Source organism: Dermacentor variabilis, chromosome 8 (genome assembly GCF_050947875.1).
Source record: "Dermacentor variabilis isolate Ectoservices chromosome 8, ASM5094787v1, whole genome shotgun sequence".
Classification (NCBI taxonomy): Eukaryota; Metazoa; Arthropoda; class Arachnida; order Ixodida; family Ixodidae; genus Dermacentor; species Dermacentor variabilis.
In genome coordinates, this window is record NC_134575.1 from 40,465,782 (window position 1) to 40,485,259 (window position 19,478).

General features: G+C 44.7%; 1 protein-coding gene across 2 annotated transcripts in view; it reads right to left on the reverse strand.

The window, feature by feature from the left end:
• Positions 1-578: 578 nt before the first annotated feature.
• LOC142591006 (cytosolic endo-beta-N-acetylglucosaminidase-like) overlaps positions 579-19,478 on the reverse strand; it is a 21,529-nt gene continuing 2,629 nt past the window's right edge. The window contains exons 2-9 of one of the 2 annotated variants that reach the window (XM_075703383.1): positions 16,962-17,110; positions 14,897-15,042; positions 11,642-11,959; positions 10,963-11,066; positions 7,811-7,919; positions 6,620-6,807; positions 3,805-4,053; positions 579-826 (exon numbers count right to left, since the gene is read on the reverse strand). In XM_075703383.1, the coding sequence (XP_075559498.1) occupies positions 613-826; positions 3,805-4,053; positions 6,620-6,807; positions 7,811-7,919; positions 10,963-11,066; positions 11,642-11,959; positions 14,897-15,042; positions 16,962-17,110 (1,477 nt within the window). In that variant the 3' untranslated portion in view covers positions 579-612. The remainder of the gene's footprint in view (positions 827-3,804; positions 4,054-6,619; positions 6,808-7,810; positions 7,920-10,962; positions 11,067-11,641; positions 11,960-14,896; positions 15,043-16,961; positions 17,111-19,478) is intronic. The other variant, XM_075703384.1, reaches the window with a different exon arrangement.

Genomic DNA, 19,478 nt, shown 5'->3' on the forward strand with positions numbered 1-19,478 from the left:
ACATGTTCTTCTGGAACTAAGAAGTCGTCGCAGTTCCTCAATCAAGTGGGCAGTGATGCACTGTCAGTCGGGGGGGGGGGGGCGCACTATCACAGCGGCATTTTTCCTCCAGTGTGGCTGGGGCTTGACACGTTGTTCTTGGGTTGTTTGAATGGTATTAATGCTAATACATTAAAATATAGAAGTATGAGTTTTACAAATACCAGCAAAATCCCACGTGTGCCGTCACATCATGCTTTTCCACTAGGTGAAAATGCAGTTGCAAAAACCGATATAAAAGATCCTTAAGGAAGTTGGCAGGGAAAATTACAAAAACATTTGAAAAACTTACTATGCAGAATAGTATCAATGAGATGCCATTGTACATGTGGGTTTGAATGTATGTTACATGCGGATAGTGGCAAGATACTTCGTTAATTCGTATTCGTTATATTCGACGGAATTAGCCTCGGATATTTTTATGCATCTTAAATTTTGGCGCTTCGCAGCTTCCTCAACAAGTCCTGTGTGTTTAGCATATCTTTATGCATTTTCCTCTTGCGCCGATTCGGCAAAACCACAATATTTTGCAGGCAACACGTTTTCTTATTACCCGAATTCAATCGATTCAAGTCAGTCCTGCTCGTCTCGCTGCCGCTTCATTTCTGGTTCGTAGTCGTCATCGCTGTCGTCGTTACTGAGGATAACTTTTTCAGCGGCTGGCCGTGAGATGTCCAGTTGGCCCAGCAGGCAAACGGTAGCCTCCATGTTGGCGCAGAATAAATGGAGGCCAACCTCTTCAAGAATGGCACCGTCTGCACCCCGCGAGTCTTCCAGCCGGAATTTTCTGAAAGGTGAATTGAGCACGATAATCAGTTTCAGTGCACACGGGAACGGCCACCAATGACCTAATGGTAGATGTGCGCAAATATTCGAAATTTCGAATATCAATAGCTTTCTTCGGCTGCTTGGTTCATACTGGATTTGAAAATATGTTGTTTATAATCCCTATTCAATCATTCGGTATTTCACAGTTGTACAATATTCGTTTCTTTCGAACACTTGAAACAAGAAAACATTAAGATCGTGAGGGATGCAGACTATCATCAGCATCATGCAATACAATGATTGTACAGTTTTCAACGGCAATGGTAAGCTCCCGGTCAGGATTTGGTGATTTCTGCCGTATGCACTCCAACCCTATTTTTATTCTTTTGTAAGATTACTTCTCGCGGTCAGAGTCCCCAGTGATTAATGGACCTGGATAAACATACTACTGCATGGACTCTAGAGGCTGACTGGCGATCATAAATTCTTCGTTTGCCTGACCATTGAACAATACCGTTCAACCCTGCTCCTACACAATCTTGGTTAAGGTCTCTGATCATTTGTTGCAGTTCATCTCCAGTGTTGATGAAAAGGACAATGCCGTCTGCAAACCGAATTTTAATTGTTGAGATATTCACCATTCATCCTCACTCCTAAGCCTTACCACGTTAATAGGCTGAACTCTTCTAAGAATGCAGCAAATAACATTGTATAGATAGGGTCTCCTTTCCTGAAGCCTTTCTTAATCAGTGATAGGAAAACTTCGCATATGACAGTGCAAAATGTGTGCTGTGAAAGATGATCGTCGTAATGTCATCAGCAATGTTGATGATATACAAAAATCAGAATTCTGTACTGAGCTGCACAGTACCCAGATAAGCCGCTTATACCTCCGTTGGAAGCAGTGATGAAGAGGATGCAGAGGCTCCTATAGCTAGCGATGAGGTCAGTAGGGCCTTGGAACACGTGTCCCGGAGAAACGCGGCTTGGTAAGATGGAATAACAGGTGATTTAATCAAAGATGGAGGAAATGGTATGCCAGAACCACTTGCGGCTCTTTATACGCAGTGCCTCACGACTTTAACTGCACCATGGAACTGGAGGAATTCCAAGATTCTAATAATCCATAAGATAAAAGACGTTTAATGCTAAAGAATTATGTATCGTTTAGCTTGCTTTTGGTGTTACATAAAATATTCACCAAGATCATTTTCAGTTTAATCAGGGCAATACTTCAATCAACCAATACAACAGGCTGGCGTCAGGAAGAAAAGTGCTATAGGGGATTACGTCCGTGTCATCAATCAGGTAACCAAGAAAGCTCCGAAGTACAGTCAACCTCTATATATGGCTTTGATAGATTATGAAAATGCATTACATTCACTAGAGATATCAGCAGTCATGGAGGCATTGTGAAATCAATGATTACACGAGGTATTCGTTAATATCGGCAAATTATAATGAAGACTCCACAGCTGCCCTAATTTTCCACAGTTTGAAAATTACTTGTCAAGTCTCCGTCTGTGTGAGGATATATTGTCCCTCCTCGCATTCTCAGAATTTCCCAGTCACTCGTACTGTAATCATTTTGTGATTTTTTGTTTTTTGTGCTTCTTCTATGGGTATATTTCTCAGACCTGCCCAACAAACTTTTGTCGAATTGGAATGCCCGTGTCGTGAGGCCAATTTAATCGACATCCCGTTCTCGAGCGGTGTACAATAACATGTTAATAATACCATGTTATTAGCATGTTAATAACATGCCGCACTTCAAATACAGAGCGGACGATGGGTTCATGGAGGGCAGAGGTTTACTCCAGATATCTGGAAGATGAGTTCGTCGTGCAGCGGACTCGCGGTTTATGGTAGAGTTACTGCGGGAAAGACTAAGGGGAATGCGGAACTCTGGTGCTAGTGCCTACGACGGATGCAAGTATGACAGTTCAGCCAGTATGAGCACAATGGGTAGCATACAGGGGAATATTTGCCTGGACTTCGTTCTTGTGGCTTCAAGCGGCTTTGTGACTTTCGAATTCGATCACTGTCAACAAATACTGCTTCGTAAATTTGATTCGCAATGTGCATGTGCACAGGGGCTTGTTGCCTTGCTGTGCTTAAACAACCCTGATTGCGCGGAAATCAAGAAAGATGAAGCACAATGAATATCGCCGTGTGAAAGTCTGGAGCTACAAACACGAAGATTAGTGAAGCCTACGTACTGCCCACTATTGCTAGAGAAGCTGGACAATCTCAGCGCTAGAGTTCACACAACACGAGTCAGTCAGCTGGCGAAGACTGCAAGCAGGTACGTTCTTCAACCTGCACACACTAAAGCGGAAGAACGAAGTCCAGGCAAATATTCCCCTGCATGCTGCCCATTGTACTCATATTGGCTGAACTGTCATACTTGCATCCGTCGTAGATACTAGCACCAGTGTGTGAATGACCTTGACTACATATGTTTAAAAAAATTTAGACTTTGAGCATCTCGACAAGTGCGCCAAGTTTGGCGGGCTGGTAAACTTGCATTGTAATGTGACATTATGAATGAAAAACAGCGCTCAATACACATGAAGACAAAGAAAATGTAGACGTGAGACGTGTTGATACATCACGATGAGTCAAGTGAGAACGATGGAATCTGAAAGTAAATTGTTAGAACACAGAACAGTGCCCTTTTTACTAAAAATAAGTTGAGGAGTGCGACTAGTTTGGCAGCTTGGTAAATTTGCATTGTCAATGTAAACCAGCGCTCAAAAATAACAAGGACAAAGAAAAGGTTCTCGTTAGGAGAAGGACAACGAAAATCTCGTTGAGAAGGTATGCACCCATAGTAGTGAGTTATTAGGTCCCCGACACGTCCTCACTGTCCTCGGGCCTTCCCATGGTCTCTATGTTTTTATGCGACATAGTAAAGCGACACCTTTTCGTAAACTACCTTAAGTACACACATTTAAAACATATATACTTTGAACTTGCCATTGAGCAAGTACGCACCTAGTGTGCCAGTAAGTCTTCGACTGGTGCTCAGTGTCCTCGGGCTCGATGATCTCTCGTGTCACCCTGTAGTTGCCACCCTCCGGTAGACCAATCATCGTGCCTAGAAAGATGTCCTCCGGCTCCCCTGCTGCAGTTTTAACCTTCAAAACAGTTGCAATGTCCTGGCCAACTTTGATGACGCAGCTGATGTTCTTGAAGGTGTAACTCACCACAAGAGGGCTTAGCGGAAAGTCGCAACTAAACAACCTGTCACAGGGCAAAACGTCCAGATTTGAGCAGGGAATAGTAGAGCGGGAAATATCGCCAAGCGATTACAAGGCGTACCTCACATCTTTCACAATTTTTCCGGATAAACGCCAATTTTCAACCTTGTTTATGGTTGTTGTAATGACGGCAATAATTTTGCGGTTTCCATGCAGTTTAGGAGAAAACGTATTTCCGAAGGATGCAAATAACAGTCGCCAACCAATTTCCCAGAGCCCGACTTTACTGAAAAGCAGTTACCTCGTTCAGGCCTGCATTTTTTTTGGGGGGGGGGGGGGACGCAGCAATACATGCTTGAATAAGTCCTCAAATGATGTCAGGGCCGTATGATTGTGGTATAGGTGAAAGTGAACTTTGGCCTGACAGTTCATTTTTTTGCTCCTACAACTTACTAAATGTGACAAATATTACACGACGCACAAATTACGACTGAATTTTGACTGAATGAAGTGCCAAATCGCGTCCACAACGGCGTAGTGAATGCTTTGGAACAAGTTCTTCCACTGAATATTCATGTAAACTAAGAAACATGAGCAAGCTTAGTTATTCTTTAGTTTGGGTGCGATTTCCCCTCACGGAACAACAAATACTAGTTGGTTTTGCAGTCAGCTCAACAAACGTAATCTTGGCCATACGGCATTCTAATTACTTGTGCTGAGTTGGTAGGTTGATCGAGAGGATGGTCATTTTCTTCAGATATCTTGCTAAAGTTCATCCGTAGCGTGTCAAAATTTTATCTTACCGCATGACGCATTTTAGACAAATCGCTACCCGTGTAAGGTTCAACGTATGATTTTGATGGATGTTAGACCCAGGCATTGGTTTCCGTTTCTCCAAAATGAATGTCGTCGCGCTCCTTGTAATCTTCAGTTCTATTCAGGTCGGACGTTTTTGAAGCTTCCAGCACAGCAAACGTTTTGGCCGCGTCTTGACGGTAGTGGAAATTATGGCCTCGGGGCCTCAGTCGCTGAATAAATCAATGCAGGTCTAACTCAATCGAAGGCCTTAAAATTTAGGAAAAGCACAGGCATAGTGCAGGGCGCCGCGAAGCACTACCCATGAGCCACGTTGACCCCTCAGCCGTCATGTACTCGAATGAGAACACCTGATATTCTGCATGCGATGAGTGACCCGTTCGTTCAGGCAGATCATTTTGATTCAGTTCAACTTTTGTATAGGGTTATAAACAGTCTCCTAAATTCAAGTCGCGTTACCGAAAGTGGTTGGGCAACATCAAGTATATCAGCATGCATGTGCACCTCGATGGGCCCACATCGAATGCGTTATACGGGGTGATCAAAATTAAGGTTTACACATTTCTGAACTATATACCATTGAAATAAATTAAGACATAAGTTAGTCGCGCGGGGGGTGACGGAAGAGATGACGTCACGCGGAGAAGGTATGCGGCTGAAATTAAAAGTTGCAGGTGAATATTTCGAAACGTGGACATGCTAGAAGTATTCTGCCAATTAGACTAGTGTAGGAATACAACTGTCTCTGAGATTTCAACACAAACATGCCCGCTTCTACTGCAGCCACTAAAAAAGTTCCTTGTGTGGTTTTAGTGATTAAGGTCCCTGACGGTGACAATCGTCCCACATTGTGTCGCCTTGGACCTATCACATTTGGGGAGAGGGGGGATCTAGCGCCTTTCAGCGCAGACATTTAGGAATCGATAAGACTCATTTTTGGTCACCCTATGTATGTACGTCTTAGTTTGTTGGGGCTGTTCAAAAACACGCGCAAGCGTGATCACTGATACTTGTGCAGAATGAGGCATGCGCGAGAGGTTTAGCTTCATTTCTTGGTTACTTCACTTTGCTCGCGACATCACCAGCAGGGTTTTTTGTACCTCCTAAATTGAGGACTCCCGGTCCAAATGGTTTGAGGGAAGTTGCACAAGCGTTTTGTACTTCGGCGCCGGTGATGAGACGCCGGCGTGGGGCACTGTGGTGAGCATCATTTGTCAAATATGCCAGCGAGTGACGCAGCCTGTGTTGAAGCCTCGAAGCGGTCGTTTGACCAAGGCGTCGAGAAGCACGCGTATCCGGACGTCAGCGTCGGTGATGCACCATCACTAATAATTAGAAGTGCGACGCCGTCAAAACGAGACGCCCAGTATCCGCATCGGTAGAGCCGTCGCAGTATAGAGGAAAATGTGTCTGCTATAATAAAAGGTGTAAGAGTTCCAACTAAGCTCGGTGCTAAAGAAGGAATTGTGCAGTGTGCAGTAAAGCGTCCGGAAGGTCTTGGGTAATGTTCAAGCAGTGGCCAATGCAGATTCCTAGGGCTTCCAAAGGGCGTGGTAACTCATTTGTAAAGCTTTGCTTTCCCTGGTGTGCCGAGTTTATTGTATTCGGACATATCTGCAAAACTACTTTTCGAACCTAAAGCAGCAAACGACATTTTTATTGGCTATCACTGAAGAGGCGGGTTCTCGTGGAGATGAAGTCGTACGTAGTGTCATCTTTCACTGCCAGCCAGAGCTGCATCAAACCCGCGATTACGCACGTGAAAAAGGGACAATCTGGGTGCGCAGTTGTACCTTATGTAGGGTTTAGCGTCTGGGTAGTCAAGGTTAGGCTTGAACAGCACGCGCAGGCTGCCGCCCCCGTTGTAGGCGTCCTCTGTCGTCAGCCTTACAGAACCGCAGGAGTCGCAGAGTCCGTTGCCTTGGTCCCGAGGCTGTAGCTGCTGCTTGTGCAAGTTGAACCACGGTAGTTTGGACGTTATCTGTATCGAGGTGTGCGCATATGATTTGGAAGTGAGTGGACTGACATTCGTGGCCAATATTTAGTTGGGCTACATAACATCGACATTATCGCCACGTCCAAGCACGACCGCTTTGGGGACTCACGGGACAACAATATATCTTTTTCTTTCTGAGCTTGAGGTTGACCTTTCGATTCCTTGCCACAGCAGCCGCATTTCAATGGAAGCCGAACGTGACAATTCAACTATGAAAGGCAGAGGTAAAATGTTTGCGCATTTAAGATTAATTGGCACTCAAAACGACCCCGCGTGGTCATTATTATTCCAGACTCTACTACTGCATCTCTGATGCAGCACAGGCGTTGCTATGCTACATTAAATTCTGTCAATCAAAAGCACAATGACGGTTCGATTCCTTGCCACAGCAGCCACACTTCTATGGAAGCCGACTGTGACCATTCAACCATGAAAGGCAGAGGTAAAATGCTTGCGCGCTTAAAATATTTACACCCTGAACGACACCAAGTGGTCATAATTATTCCAGATTCCACTACTGCATCTCTGATATAGCACAAGAGTTGCTATGCTACATTAAATTCCGTCAATCAAAAGCACAATCCAGTCACTGAATTGGAAGGGTGTTCCTCAGCAAACGCCTCACATCAGGAGCCAAAGTATGGCATAACTGCTCGCAGACTGCACGAGTCATTCAAAGACTGGTGCGCCACTCCGCCCCGACTTGCTGAGCTTACTCGTAAATTGAAACATTGTTCAAGAACATGAGAGTATGTGCCATGACAATTGTTTCATGCTCGAATTGAGGGGTGTTTTCAAGCAACTGCTCGTGGTCTGAATCGCTGAATGTGGCAACGAAGCTGCGTGACTATGCACAAATAAAACACAAGCGCTCCGCTAGAATGTGTTAAATAGATGCATCAAATGAAATTTGTCCACGAACACGGGTAATGTACTGTGACTGCTGCTGCTGGTCACGTGACACTGGCGTTTACTGAAGATGACCTGCCTTGCCAGCTGCAAACGTCTTGCCGCCAAAGCCTTGGCAAAAACTTGTGGACAGTGGCAGCTCGATGAGGCGCCATTCAGAGCAGCAGTCATCCGGAAATGTCCAGAGCCTGTACATGCGCCAGTTATTCGAAACATTAATCTGAGCAAGTAACAGTACACTGAATACAGTAATACCCCTGTTACACGGGTGACCTTAACCGCGGTTATAACGCGGTTACACGGAAGGCAAAACTGCGGTTAGGCCGCTAACCGCGGTTGACCGCCAACCGAGCTTGACCACCTCGGTTTAGTGTAACCGTCGTTTCGGAATCGGGCAAGACGGTGGACGGTACTTCTCATACGTGCAGCGCTGGCGCTTCCCAGATATCTTCCAAAAAAAGCGTATCATTTGGCCCGGCCGCTCTGCGCTGATGCAGTCGAAACGCGCGCCCCTACACAGAGATGAAGGCCACGCACAAATTTCAACGTTTAAGAACAGCGCAATGAAACTGGGCAAGTGAGACACACACAAACGCTGTGTGTTTGTGTGCGTCTCACTTTTTTGTCCAGCTTGATGGCGCTGCTTTTAAACTGACAACTTCAGTGTTTTTAACATGTACCTTTTTGTGATAATTTGTGCAATGTGAAATCGCAGTGTACATACATTAACACCTGAAAGCACTGCCTTTTCTTCCTTCTTTATTCTTTTCTGTGTAAATTCAAGCATATAGTTTCAAAGTGCATTTGCGTAAAGTTGTACTACCTTTAATTATGTAACCAATGTTTGTCAGTTGAAACATTCATTTGCTCACTAAGAATTTTTTTTACCTTTTCGTTCAGTTGGGTTAACTTTATATTTACCCTTTTGTGACCCTTAGGTATGACTTTTTTATATAGTTGTTTGCCCACCAGCCATCCTCATAACTGAGAGCAGGAGTGTCAAAAATAACTAACCTACACGTGCAAAACGCAGTCTTATACGTTAAAACACAAATATGACAATTGTTTTGCTGAAAAATAACATCTTTATGCCACTGTAATCAAATGTCGAAGAAAAATTATTCAAAGTGAAGCCTTTACGTAAGTGATCACGTGACGCCTCATCAGACAGTTAACCGTGATCGGTATAGCCCGTGTAAATCTGGCGGACTACGGTTCGCGTTAACCGAGGTTGAGCGAGTTAGCCACGGTTAAGTTTAACCGCGGTTAAGCTGCCCGTGTAACTAGGGTAAAAGACTGGTTATAACAAAATCCAAAATAAAACGAAAATATTTTCATTAGAAACATCTCATTTTCGTGATAAGCATACACACTTATGAAGTCAAAAAAAGATTATCGTTTTTATATTTATTTCGTTGCATCATCATTCGTTCTATCCTATAATTTAATAAATCCATCTTTGTTCTAACGAAGTTTGACAGTATCGACTTTCAGGAATAGTGAGTAGAAGCCGAACATTTTATAGTGCTTAAATACATAAATGTTTATTTATTCAAGCTAACTGTTCACCCCACAAAGCCCCAACACTACTTCACATAATTTAAAATAATGATTTGCTCACTTTCTTTTATAAATGAAGGGTATATTGGTGCAAGAAACAGTGAAATAATAGTTGATAAAGATACTTAGTAGTGCTACAACACTACTAAGTATCTTTATCAACTAACTGTTAGTTATAATTATATTTTAAATCACTAACATGTTAGTGATTTAGAATATAATTTGTTGAACTACGAACTCATAACTCCCTCCAGCATATAAAGAACGCTAATATGGGCATTACATTCGATTACCAGCGCTTAAATCGGAGTTCTTAGCCGTCAAATTCAGTGCATCAGAAATGACATGCTGGGACTTGCGGGGCTAAGGCCTTTTGCTTGAGAGTATTACATAGGTCGAATAAATAAACAATAAATTAACAGTAATGTAGATATGATTCCAGTAAAAGATTGAGTCACAGGTTAACGATGCAAGCATGTACAAGCTTCGTGAAGCAAACAGGTTAAGCCCAGTAGAGTATAGGTGTTAAGCAAGATATAATGTGTACATACACAAACACATTCCGCCAGGATGCATGTAATCAAACCAGAATTAATTGTTAAAAAACGTAACAAAGACTACAATGTTCAGCAAAAAACGTTTGCAGTTAGGCTACCTAGCAAGCGACTAACTAGTCACAGGCATGTAGCTTTCATTGAGGGGTCACAGTTGTATATTCCTTGCAATTGAATGTTGCACATAGGACGAGTGCAAAATACTAATGCAGAATTTAGAGAATGAACTGAAACGAAGATTCTATATACGCAATAGCTGTCAGCATAGCATGCACACTAAGTTACGGTAAGCATAACTTACATAATTAGCAATCACACTTATTTAATCACGCACCGCCTGTCACCATGGCCCGTATTGCACTTACAAGAAGTGCTCTGGAAAATATTACATGAGAATGTAACTCGCTAAACTCAGAAGAGAGTACACTTAAACATATAGGCATGCAGCACATCCAACATTATATATATAATGCCAATAATTAAGTGTCTAGCAGGAGAATGTTCTTCAGTTTCTGTTACTGAAATTGAAATTGAAATAACATTAATCGGATGTTGCGGCTACATGCGCAGTTTTGATTACGCTAAGCGTCACAATGACGTCCTACATCGAGAGTAAATGCCGTAAGCTTTTATATAATATTAATGATAGAATAAATTCTTAGTTGGCGAAAGTGAAGAAATACCATTGAAAACGGCATTAGGCAAATTATAACTGTAATGATTTCAGTTTACTAAGGCAGATATCATTCATATGTAGCTTTAGCTTCTAGGCTACGCGTTTGATGACTGAGTTATGAGAATGCAGTTTACTAAATATGTAATTAAGTTTCAGTGCCACGAAGTATTCCAATATGTGGCACCACGTGAGTGGTACTGAGACTTAGGTCCTTAGGCAGTTAATGTCCTATATTTTGTATGTTAATAAGCAGGTGAAATGTATGCATTATGCTCTTCGACAAAAGTGTACAGCCTACAAAAGCCACAAAGTGTGCTTCTTTTTCTGCGCATACCAAAGTTGCAGATACACACTTTTAAAGACCGAGGAATACGTTCTTCGGGATATGCTTTTTACCATGGTGCTAGAGGACATGCAATATTTCTCTCCTTGGCCACTTACCGGTACTGGCTTCTTGCAAAACTGTTTTTGTCCTTCGTCTCGTAGACCCAGCCGGCCGCAAAGACAGCAGCTGACAAACCACAATTACGAGCCAGCTGAACGGCCTGAAAAATAGTTTTTGAAAACAGCTGCCAAAACTGATGTTGCAGTTGTATACTCATTTGACAAGAAAAAGCGGGTTTACTAGCGTCTACTACACCCGTGTGAAGATGCAAACCTTTGGCCAAGTATGTTTTTCATCAAAAGAAACTAAGCAACCTCGCACGCGCGATTTCAGCTGACTTCGAAATGTCTGAACAAGAACGGCAGATTGGGCGAGTTGGTGTTTTTTTATAATGCTTAAATATAGCGCTAAAGACGCACATGGGACAACAGAATAGAGGATAGGACGCACACGGTGCTGTAAATCCACATAAATCCACATAAAATGTGCAGTTTGTCTCTTCTTGCACAAAAGCACACGAAAGGACAGGAGAGCAACCAGTCATATGTCCAAACTGTCCGGATGTTTCTATCGCTAGAAGACTCTTGTGAGGCGCTTAAGGAGACATCTGTTTAGCATTAACTTATTGAGTTCTAGTCCATGAACAGCACTGAGCTTGTTTACCGCTTCACCTTGCTGAAAAACAAATGGCTCGTGTCAGAACAGAATCGGAATTCTTACTAAATGCCGAAATACCTTATACGTGTCGAAGCCACCAGGATATGATGTGCCCCGTGCATACACGTCAACCCCAGCGTAGACGTCGGCTTTGCGGTTGCCTGCCAGTTGTGCCGATCTCTGGAGCATGGCTTCAGTCCACCGGAAGTTGAGGAAGATGCCATCGCATAAGTCGAGAAAGCACGAGTTTTTTTCGTCGAGCTCGTTGTGTGGTTTGGCCTTTCCGTTGACGTCGACAGCGTCGTACCAGATGACAAGGGAGCCAGGGACAGCTTTGTGTACTTCTGTGGTGACGGCCTTAAGCAAGTCCTTCACTACTGGAACGCAGGTGCGTGGCTGAAAATAAACGTGATTCCACTGCTTTGGTGACTGTTCGCACAATGGCGCTGCACATTAACTGTCATCTTTATATATTTGCATGCACACCATATTATATAACTCCTTGACCCTACTATTTCGGACGACCTCACGTTAATTTCTCAAACCGCCTTAACTTAGCGGTATCCAAATATTCGAAAATATTGAATAACGAATCGCATAATGTCCTATTTGATTCAATCTTGGAACCGACATGGTCCGCATTCGTAACACAAACATTTTTGTTGCGCTTTCTGTCGTCAGAGGCCTTGGCGTCTTCTCAAGTCTCGGTAGTACCGACTTTATCGGCTGGCTTAACCTCTACAAAACCATTTGTGCTAACAACAAGGTAAGACCCTACTGCTATGCTAGTCAGCGTTATCTTTTGCCTCAGGGAAACGCTTCGGGTATGGTTCAAAACCCATGAACACGATCTGAAAAGCTAGGGCAGCTTCGAGCATAAGATTCACGATTTATGTGCCAAACCACACGTTCTCGGAGGTAACCGCGATGCGATGCCTTCAGCTTGGTTGTGTCTGCCAGTTCTTCCACTGTTGACGCCATGATTAAAGAATGACGCCACCTTGGTGAATCTGGACACCAACGCACATCAGTTCGCGTGCCTGACGAATACAGCATTGGCATCGTCGTGTGATGATCTCTTTCGCCCAATCGACACCTAGATAACGCTGCGCGTATTTTAGGCAGGAACTTGAGGCGCCCGCTCCAACTATCCTTGAAGCCAAATATTTCGGACATTCTTCGGTTCGATCACTTCTTATCCAAGCACTCTTCCGACAGACGATCGCCAACATAGATATCTACTGGGTATCAACACGGCTAGTGCCACGGAACTTCAGCGATTACAGTCTGCTGCCTTTCAGGCCGACAGTTACTCCCATTGACCAACAGTAGGTCTATCATCACAATGTGTTGGCGGGCTAGTTGGTGCGGATCCATAAATACTTCGTTTAGCGCAAAACGATTGCTCTAAACGAAGTATTTATGGATCCGCACCAACTAGCCCGCCAACACATTGTGCTGTCCTGTCGCCTTTTCTTGTGTCCGTTGTTTTGCGCTAAACGAAGTATTTATAGGTCTATCATGTTTGAAAAGGTGATCACGCACCGCCTGTCACCATGGCCCGTATTGCACTTACAAGAAGTGCTCTGGAAAAGATTACTTGAGAATTTAACTCGCTAAACTCATAAGAGATTATACTTAAACATATAGGCATGCCGCACATACGACATTATATATATAATGCCAATAAGTGTCTAGGAGGAGAATGTTCTTCAGTTTCTGTTACTGAAACTGTAACTGTGTGTCATTTGGGCAGTGCTGCATGCACAGGCGCTTGTAGGTACATATTTATTTAGTCCTTCCCGTGCCTTTCCTTTTACCTAAAGATATAAATATCTTCCAAATAGTTGAAATTGTCAAGTGCGCAAGATCAAAATCCGATTGCTGATAAGTTATCCTCGGTGGCTACAGAACAAATTACATTTTGGAGCATGCTATAGATGCGTCGTAAGATTTCGACGATAGTCCTTAACCATGGTCATTCGCCATGATCACCATGATGAATTGCCACGTCAGCTAATTTTTCACAACGTATGTTTGCGCACATAATTTCGCCGAACAGATCCAATCAGAACTGTGTTAACGCATAAGCCGTATGCTAGAAAGGTTCTCATTTTTACTGTGCTATATTTGCTCGATTCTAACGCGTCTTTCTTTTTCCACGATTTTCGTCGCTTGAACTCGACCCTCGCGTTACATTCGAATAACGGCAAAGTTTAGAATTTTAAAACAAATATTCTAAATTCCGCGGTTTTTAACGTTACGTTGGCAACCTGTACCTGAGCTCCTCGTTTCAATCCACAGAAAATGCGACCGAACTCAGAGTTTCTTTTTTCTTGGGATCGACGCCCTTTACGCTGTTCTTGTGACTGGTGTTACGTTTACGGCGCTTCATTACCATGCGGTCTTTCGCGATTCGAAGACGTTCATTCGAAACGTTACGGCGACGCTGAGCGTTCGTTATGACGACCACTTCGACAGACACTCGAGTAAGTTTGATGGCCGAGGAGCCGGGAACTCGGCGGCTCGACGTCAGTGAGTCAACGAATCTCGGATTCTCGGATGGTGGCGCCAATGGGACGCCCTTTGTAGAGCGTTCGGAAGGGCCTCGTAGTGGCCTGGTACTGTCCCCAATTAATATGGCTGTGCGGTCTTTTAAGTAGTAGTTAATCTCAAACCCTTTCGATGGCACAGATGACTTGATTCTCGGGCGATAACTTGCGAAAGTATAGTTTCGCTTTCGCGAGACTTGGCTCGTTTTGGCACCGATTTCCTCGAAGTATACGGCCGACAACGCTCATGACATTGATAGCGAGCTTGGCACAGCGCCTGGAACACTTGCCTGGGACGCTTTCGGTGCCGAATCGCGCGATGTGTCGCGAAAGTGAAAGTATCGCTTAAAGTCATCGCCCGAGAATATAGCCCAAGGAAACCTCCGTCTCCTTCTCAGACGACGATGATAAGTGAGGAGAACCCGTTTCCGAATTGATTTCTTGAATAAAGGTACCATTTCTCTTTCCGTTCATCTCGCGTTGCATCCGCGGTTCTTTCTTTTTTCGCTGACTGAGATGTGAACCCTCGCATTACAGTCGAGGTCGCTTTGGATTCGAGTAAATGCGGTAATTGAGTTTTTGAGATGTCATCCTGGTGTGTGCAGTGTACGGGCAATGTGTGAAAGTAATATGCAGAGGTACGTGCTGTGGCCCGTATTATACGTCAAATCCCTCGCTTTCAAAAAGTCAATTCGTATTTCTATTTGTGAAGTTAAAGTTGCCCTCTCAGAGCATGTGTGATAGCCCACGAATCTGCTACAAGATACCAAAACCAACTCACCACTTCACACCCGATGCTGATTAGCCATCCATCAAACCGGCCCACGGATGCAACATGTGCTAGCTGGGCTGCAACCTGGGGCACGAGATCTAAGTTTTTGATCTCATCAATTGTTTTACCATCGTCCTTGCCTAAGATGAAAGTTCCTGAAAAGGCGAGAGTAGTGAAAGAAGAAAATGCGACTTAACAATAAGCCGCTTTCTGGCATGATTGTGGCTGTGCAATTTGAAAAGTGCGAATTTTAATGAAGTTTCATGCTCTATAAGTACTACAGTCGTCTGCCTTTATAAATATAAACTTGACGAAACCACAGACTCCAGTTTGAACTATCTAAAGGTTTCTAGAATTGATTGAAATGCACTTCCAAATACAAATAAAAGTTGCAAGAATTCATTACACACCTGACTCTGAACAGATGTATGGCTAGAAGAGAAACACAAACTGACATGCGGCCATTTGAATTCGTGGAAACCATGTCAGCAGCATCAACCGATAGCCTTGCCCACTAGTATGGGCGACACCCTTAGTATCCATAGAGTATACACTCCCAAAACTAATTACAGTTGTAACCATAAAAACGCAGCTGACTGTGTTTGACTAGGTATAAGACTAGAGCTGTAGATATACAAATATGCCAATTACATTCATAAAAACTATGTTGGATATGGCTGAATCTCATAGAGTTGTGACCACGAGTTCTCATGGCATGAATAATGTGATTGATTAACGTGATTGACGTAAGCAGGAATGCTCACATTCAACACATCACCACAAAAGCATACAAAAAACTTAGCTACCTGAAACGGCGCTTACACCTTGTGAACACAGATACCAGGTTTCGCGCATACAGTTCTCTTATCAGGCCCTCTATAGAATATGAGTCCATAATTTGGCACCCACATCAGTCTAATCTCACGAACCCACTCGAATCAGTTCAAAATAAAGCTGCGCGGTTCATCTCAACTTCATACTCTCGATATCAAAGTGTGCCCGCCTTAAAGAAATTACTTAATCTTCCTTCACTTGACATGCGCAAGAAATTATCACGGTTGTCCTTCTTCCATAGCCTTTACCACAGCAACGTTGCATTCGCTCGAGCCCATATTCTTCCCGCTCCCCACATCTCGACCCGCGCAGACCATGTTCATAAAGTAAAACCTATATTTGCCAGGACTAACGCTTATCAAATTCGCCTCTTGTTTTATCTATTGCCGAATGGAACTTGCTACCTTCAAACATTGTCTCGCTTACGGAATCATCATCATTTCATGCAGCACTGCTAACTTTTTTAGAGTGTATCAACCTGTCCCAACCCACATTTGCATGAATATTTATTTAGTGTTTTCATGTGCTTGGAATTGTATAAAATTCATTCCGTTTCATCTGATATGTATATGTGTGGGTTGTTTGCCTAAATCACCATTCGATTGTATCCTTAAACTCGTGTTCTGATGGGTACTGATTGTCTACATCGCATTTTTGGTTCTTATGCGTTTTTCCCGCTACCAAATATTGTATGAACTCCGTTTCTCTTTCGTTTCTTTCTTTCTTTCTTTCTTTCTTTCTTTCTTTCTTTCTTTCTTTCTTTCTTTCTTTCTTTCTTTATTTCTTATCTTCCTTTCTCTCTTTTCTTCTTTCTTTCTTTCTTTCTTGATGTTTAGATCTTTTTTTATGGTTCCTAATGCCTTCATATATTTGCATTGTACATATTCCACTTACGCTTGAACTTTTTCGTCCACCCCCATGTAATGCCCTAACAGGCCCTTGGGGTACTCAAATAAATAAATAAATAAATAAATAAATGGTGCACGTTTTGACTCAACAAACTTGGTCAATGCTCCCTCAGTATCTACGTTCAGCCACGCTTCTTTCTGCTCCCTGGCGAGCCAGAAAGTTTTAATTAACCAAAAGTTTCAACTATACGAGTGGCTCCACAACGGAAACTGAAGCACAGCGTCTCAACTAGTATACGTAACGTTTGTTTCAATAAAACAGAATTTGAAAACCATATTTGCTTTGAACGACCTCAAAAGTCAATTCTTCTGGGAAGCTCCCCACGGCTCACCTAGAACTTTGACGCCATGCTTGTGGGCAGCCGAAATCCAGCCCGGAGGAGGGATCGTGACCATGTGGTGGGAGTAATAAATGAACGTGTCGATAATCTGCCAGTGGTGGAACCGGTACACATGCGGCTCACTGCAGCCGTGGATGAACCTGCAGTTGCAGTCAACGCGAAAAGTAAGCCTAACCTCATCTCCAAAAATACCGCATGTAAAGTAGACAGCCTGTAGTGCATGTGCACGTATGTGCGGATCCTGCCCCAGCCCTAGCGAAAATATTCTTACGAGCCACCTCCTTGGACTGACGAAGAAGACGACGACGGCCGGGGCGTAGCACGTGCTCAGTCATCTTGGCCATCCCTGTAGATAGTCTCGGTTTATAAATCGTGCTTCACTTTACTAGTTTTCACGCCTCGTCACATATTGGTGGAGTTGCAGGGTATACTCTCGCCACTAGACGGAGCTTCGAAGCGGTCGGCGCTGAAGTGCGACCACCGTGGCGCACGAGTAGTAATTCGCGTCGTCGCCGCGGACCACGATTGTTTTAGCCCACCCTCGAGACCATGGAACGTTAAATGGGACTCATGACACCGACGTTGAGAAGCGGCTGACGCAATACGAAGCGCAATCACTGGGACCTGCTGGTCGTACTGGCCAATGGGGTCTCTTATCTGAGTGGAACGGCGAAGTAATTGTGTTATGACAATCATGTGGCCGAATTTGGGAGCTGTTATACATTTAAGCGAAAGCTCCGGGATCTGTTCGGTAAGGCGTCCAGCCGCAAAATCGCTCCGAAGAAACAGCTGTCAACTCGAGCCCAAACGTCCAGGATGCCCTACGCACATCCTGTGTGCATATACGACGTACCTGTCCTACACACACGATGTGCTGGCGCTATGCCGTGAAGCTGACAGCGACAGGCCAGAGTCTGACGAGGTTGGCCACGTCCTGAAAGGGATAGCGGACGACGCATTCAATCTATTCATGTGCAGAAATGGTGCTACCGTCGATGCCGTGATCGAGGAGTGCCATCGCTTGAAGAAGGCCAAGAGCCGCCGTATTGAGCGACCATTCGCGCGGCTTCCCAACACTACCGCGGCGTCTCCGTGGGCAGAGCGGTCGCCATCTCACCTTTCAACGCCTTCGGCCAAATTGACGAGGATTGTCCGCTGCGGGATCGAAGCGATGGCTCAAGCTAGCCTCTTGGCCGACTCTAACGCTGGCGACTCGAACGCACCGACGATTTGACTCGTCCAAGCCATCCTGTGATGCGAACTAGCGAATCTCGGGGTTCACGCTGCTTACGCCGTGGTTTGTCGCACGTCCACTTCTGGGACTCCGACAACGTTACGCCGTTATCAACGGTTCGCTCCACGGTCTCGAAACCCTGATTGGAGAACTCAAGACGATCGACCTACCTGCTTTAATTGCCGCCGTGTACGGCAAGTTGCTCGCTACTGAAACAACCGTTGGTCGTTCCCGCAACGCACTCCATTTTTTGCCCATGCTCGCCGCCTTGAGCCACTTTCTGCAGTACACCCATACAAGCCTTACCCTGCCACGACACGGTCCAGCCCCTCGCCGTCACCTAGACGTCACCAGTCGCATTCGCAACCTTTCCGCCGTCCGTGCTCCCGCACTCCACCACCTCCCCGCGCGACGTCGCCGAGCAACCGTGTCTCCTTCACTCCAGGAAACTAGACGATGCAGCTCCCGGGGGTAACGCTGCATCCACGACTCCGCTCCAAGACCCTCTAGTTACTCTGCCGACTCGACGATATGTGCTGGACGTTGACGTTTACGGCGTGACCACCTCTATACTTGTCGACACCGCAGTACATATTTCCCTCATGAGCTCTGATCTTCGTAGCTGTAGAGCGCGCTGTAAGAGTGGCGGATGGAAGAACTCCAGCCGTCTTTGGTATGTGCACCGCCCGCATCACCATCGCCGGTCGCCCAACTTCTGCCTTATTTGCCGCTCTTGAGCAATGTCCTTATGATGTTATGATTGGCACGGACTTTCTCACAACTTATTCTGCCCTAATTGACTGTGCGACTGGCCTCTTACAGCTCGAAATACCTCACCCAGCCGATGCTCCAACCACGTCTTCGGCCCGTCTCTACCCTCTCGACTATGTGCGCATGTCCCTCTCCCCAAGCCGCCATGTATATTTCCATGATATGGAGCCCTCCTGTGGCTGATGTTAATTACGTGCTATCCCCGGTAACAGACGTTCTGCTCACACCCTCGTGAATGTAACCGGCAGTCGCATCTGCATTCCCGTTTTCAACTTCAGTGCCTCTCCTGAACTGATTCGAGCAGGCATGTAACTCGCCGCCATCCCTGCTGCCGAAGAATGCGAACTTTGAGCGTTGGATCCCTCCAGTCCCTCCAGTTCATCCTTAATTTGTACCACAACAAGTTCACGGCGCGATAACTTTGGCGAAATGACCCTTGCTGACCTTTTTACTACTCAAGCTGCCGACCTTCACCTCCTTCTGGCGACATACACGACATTTTC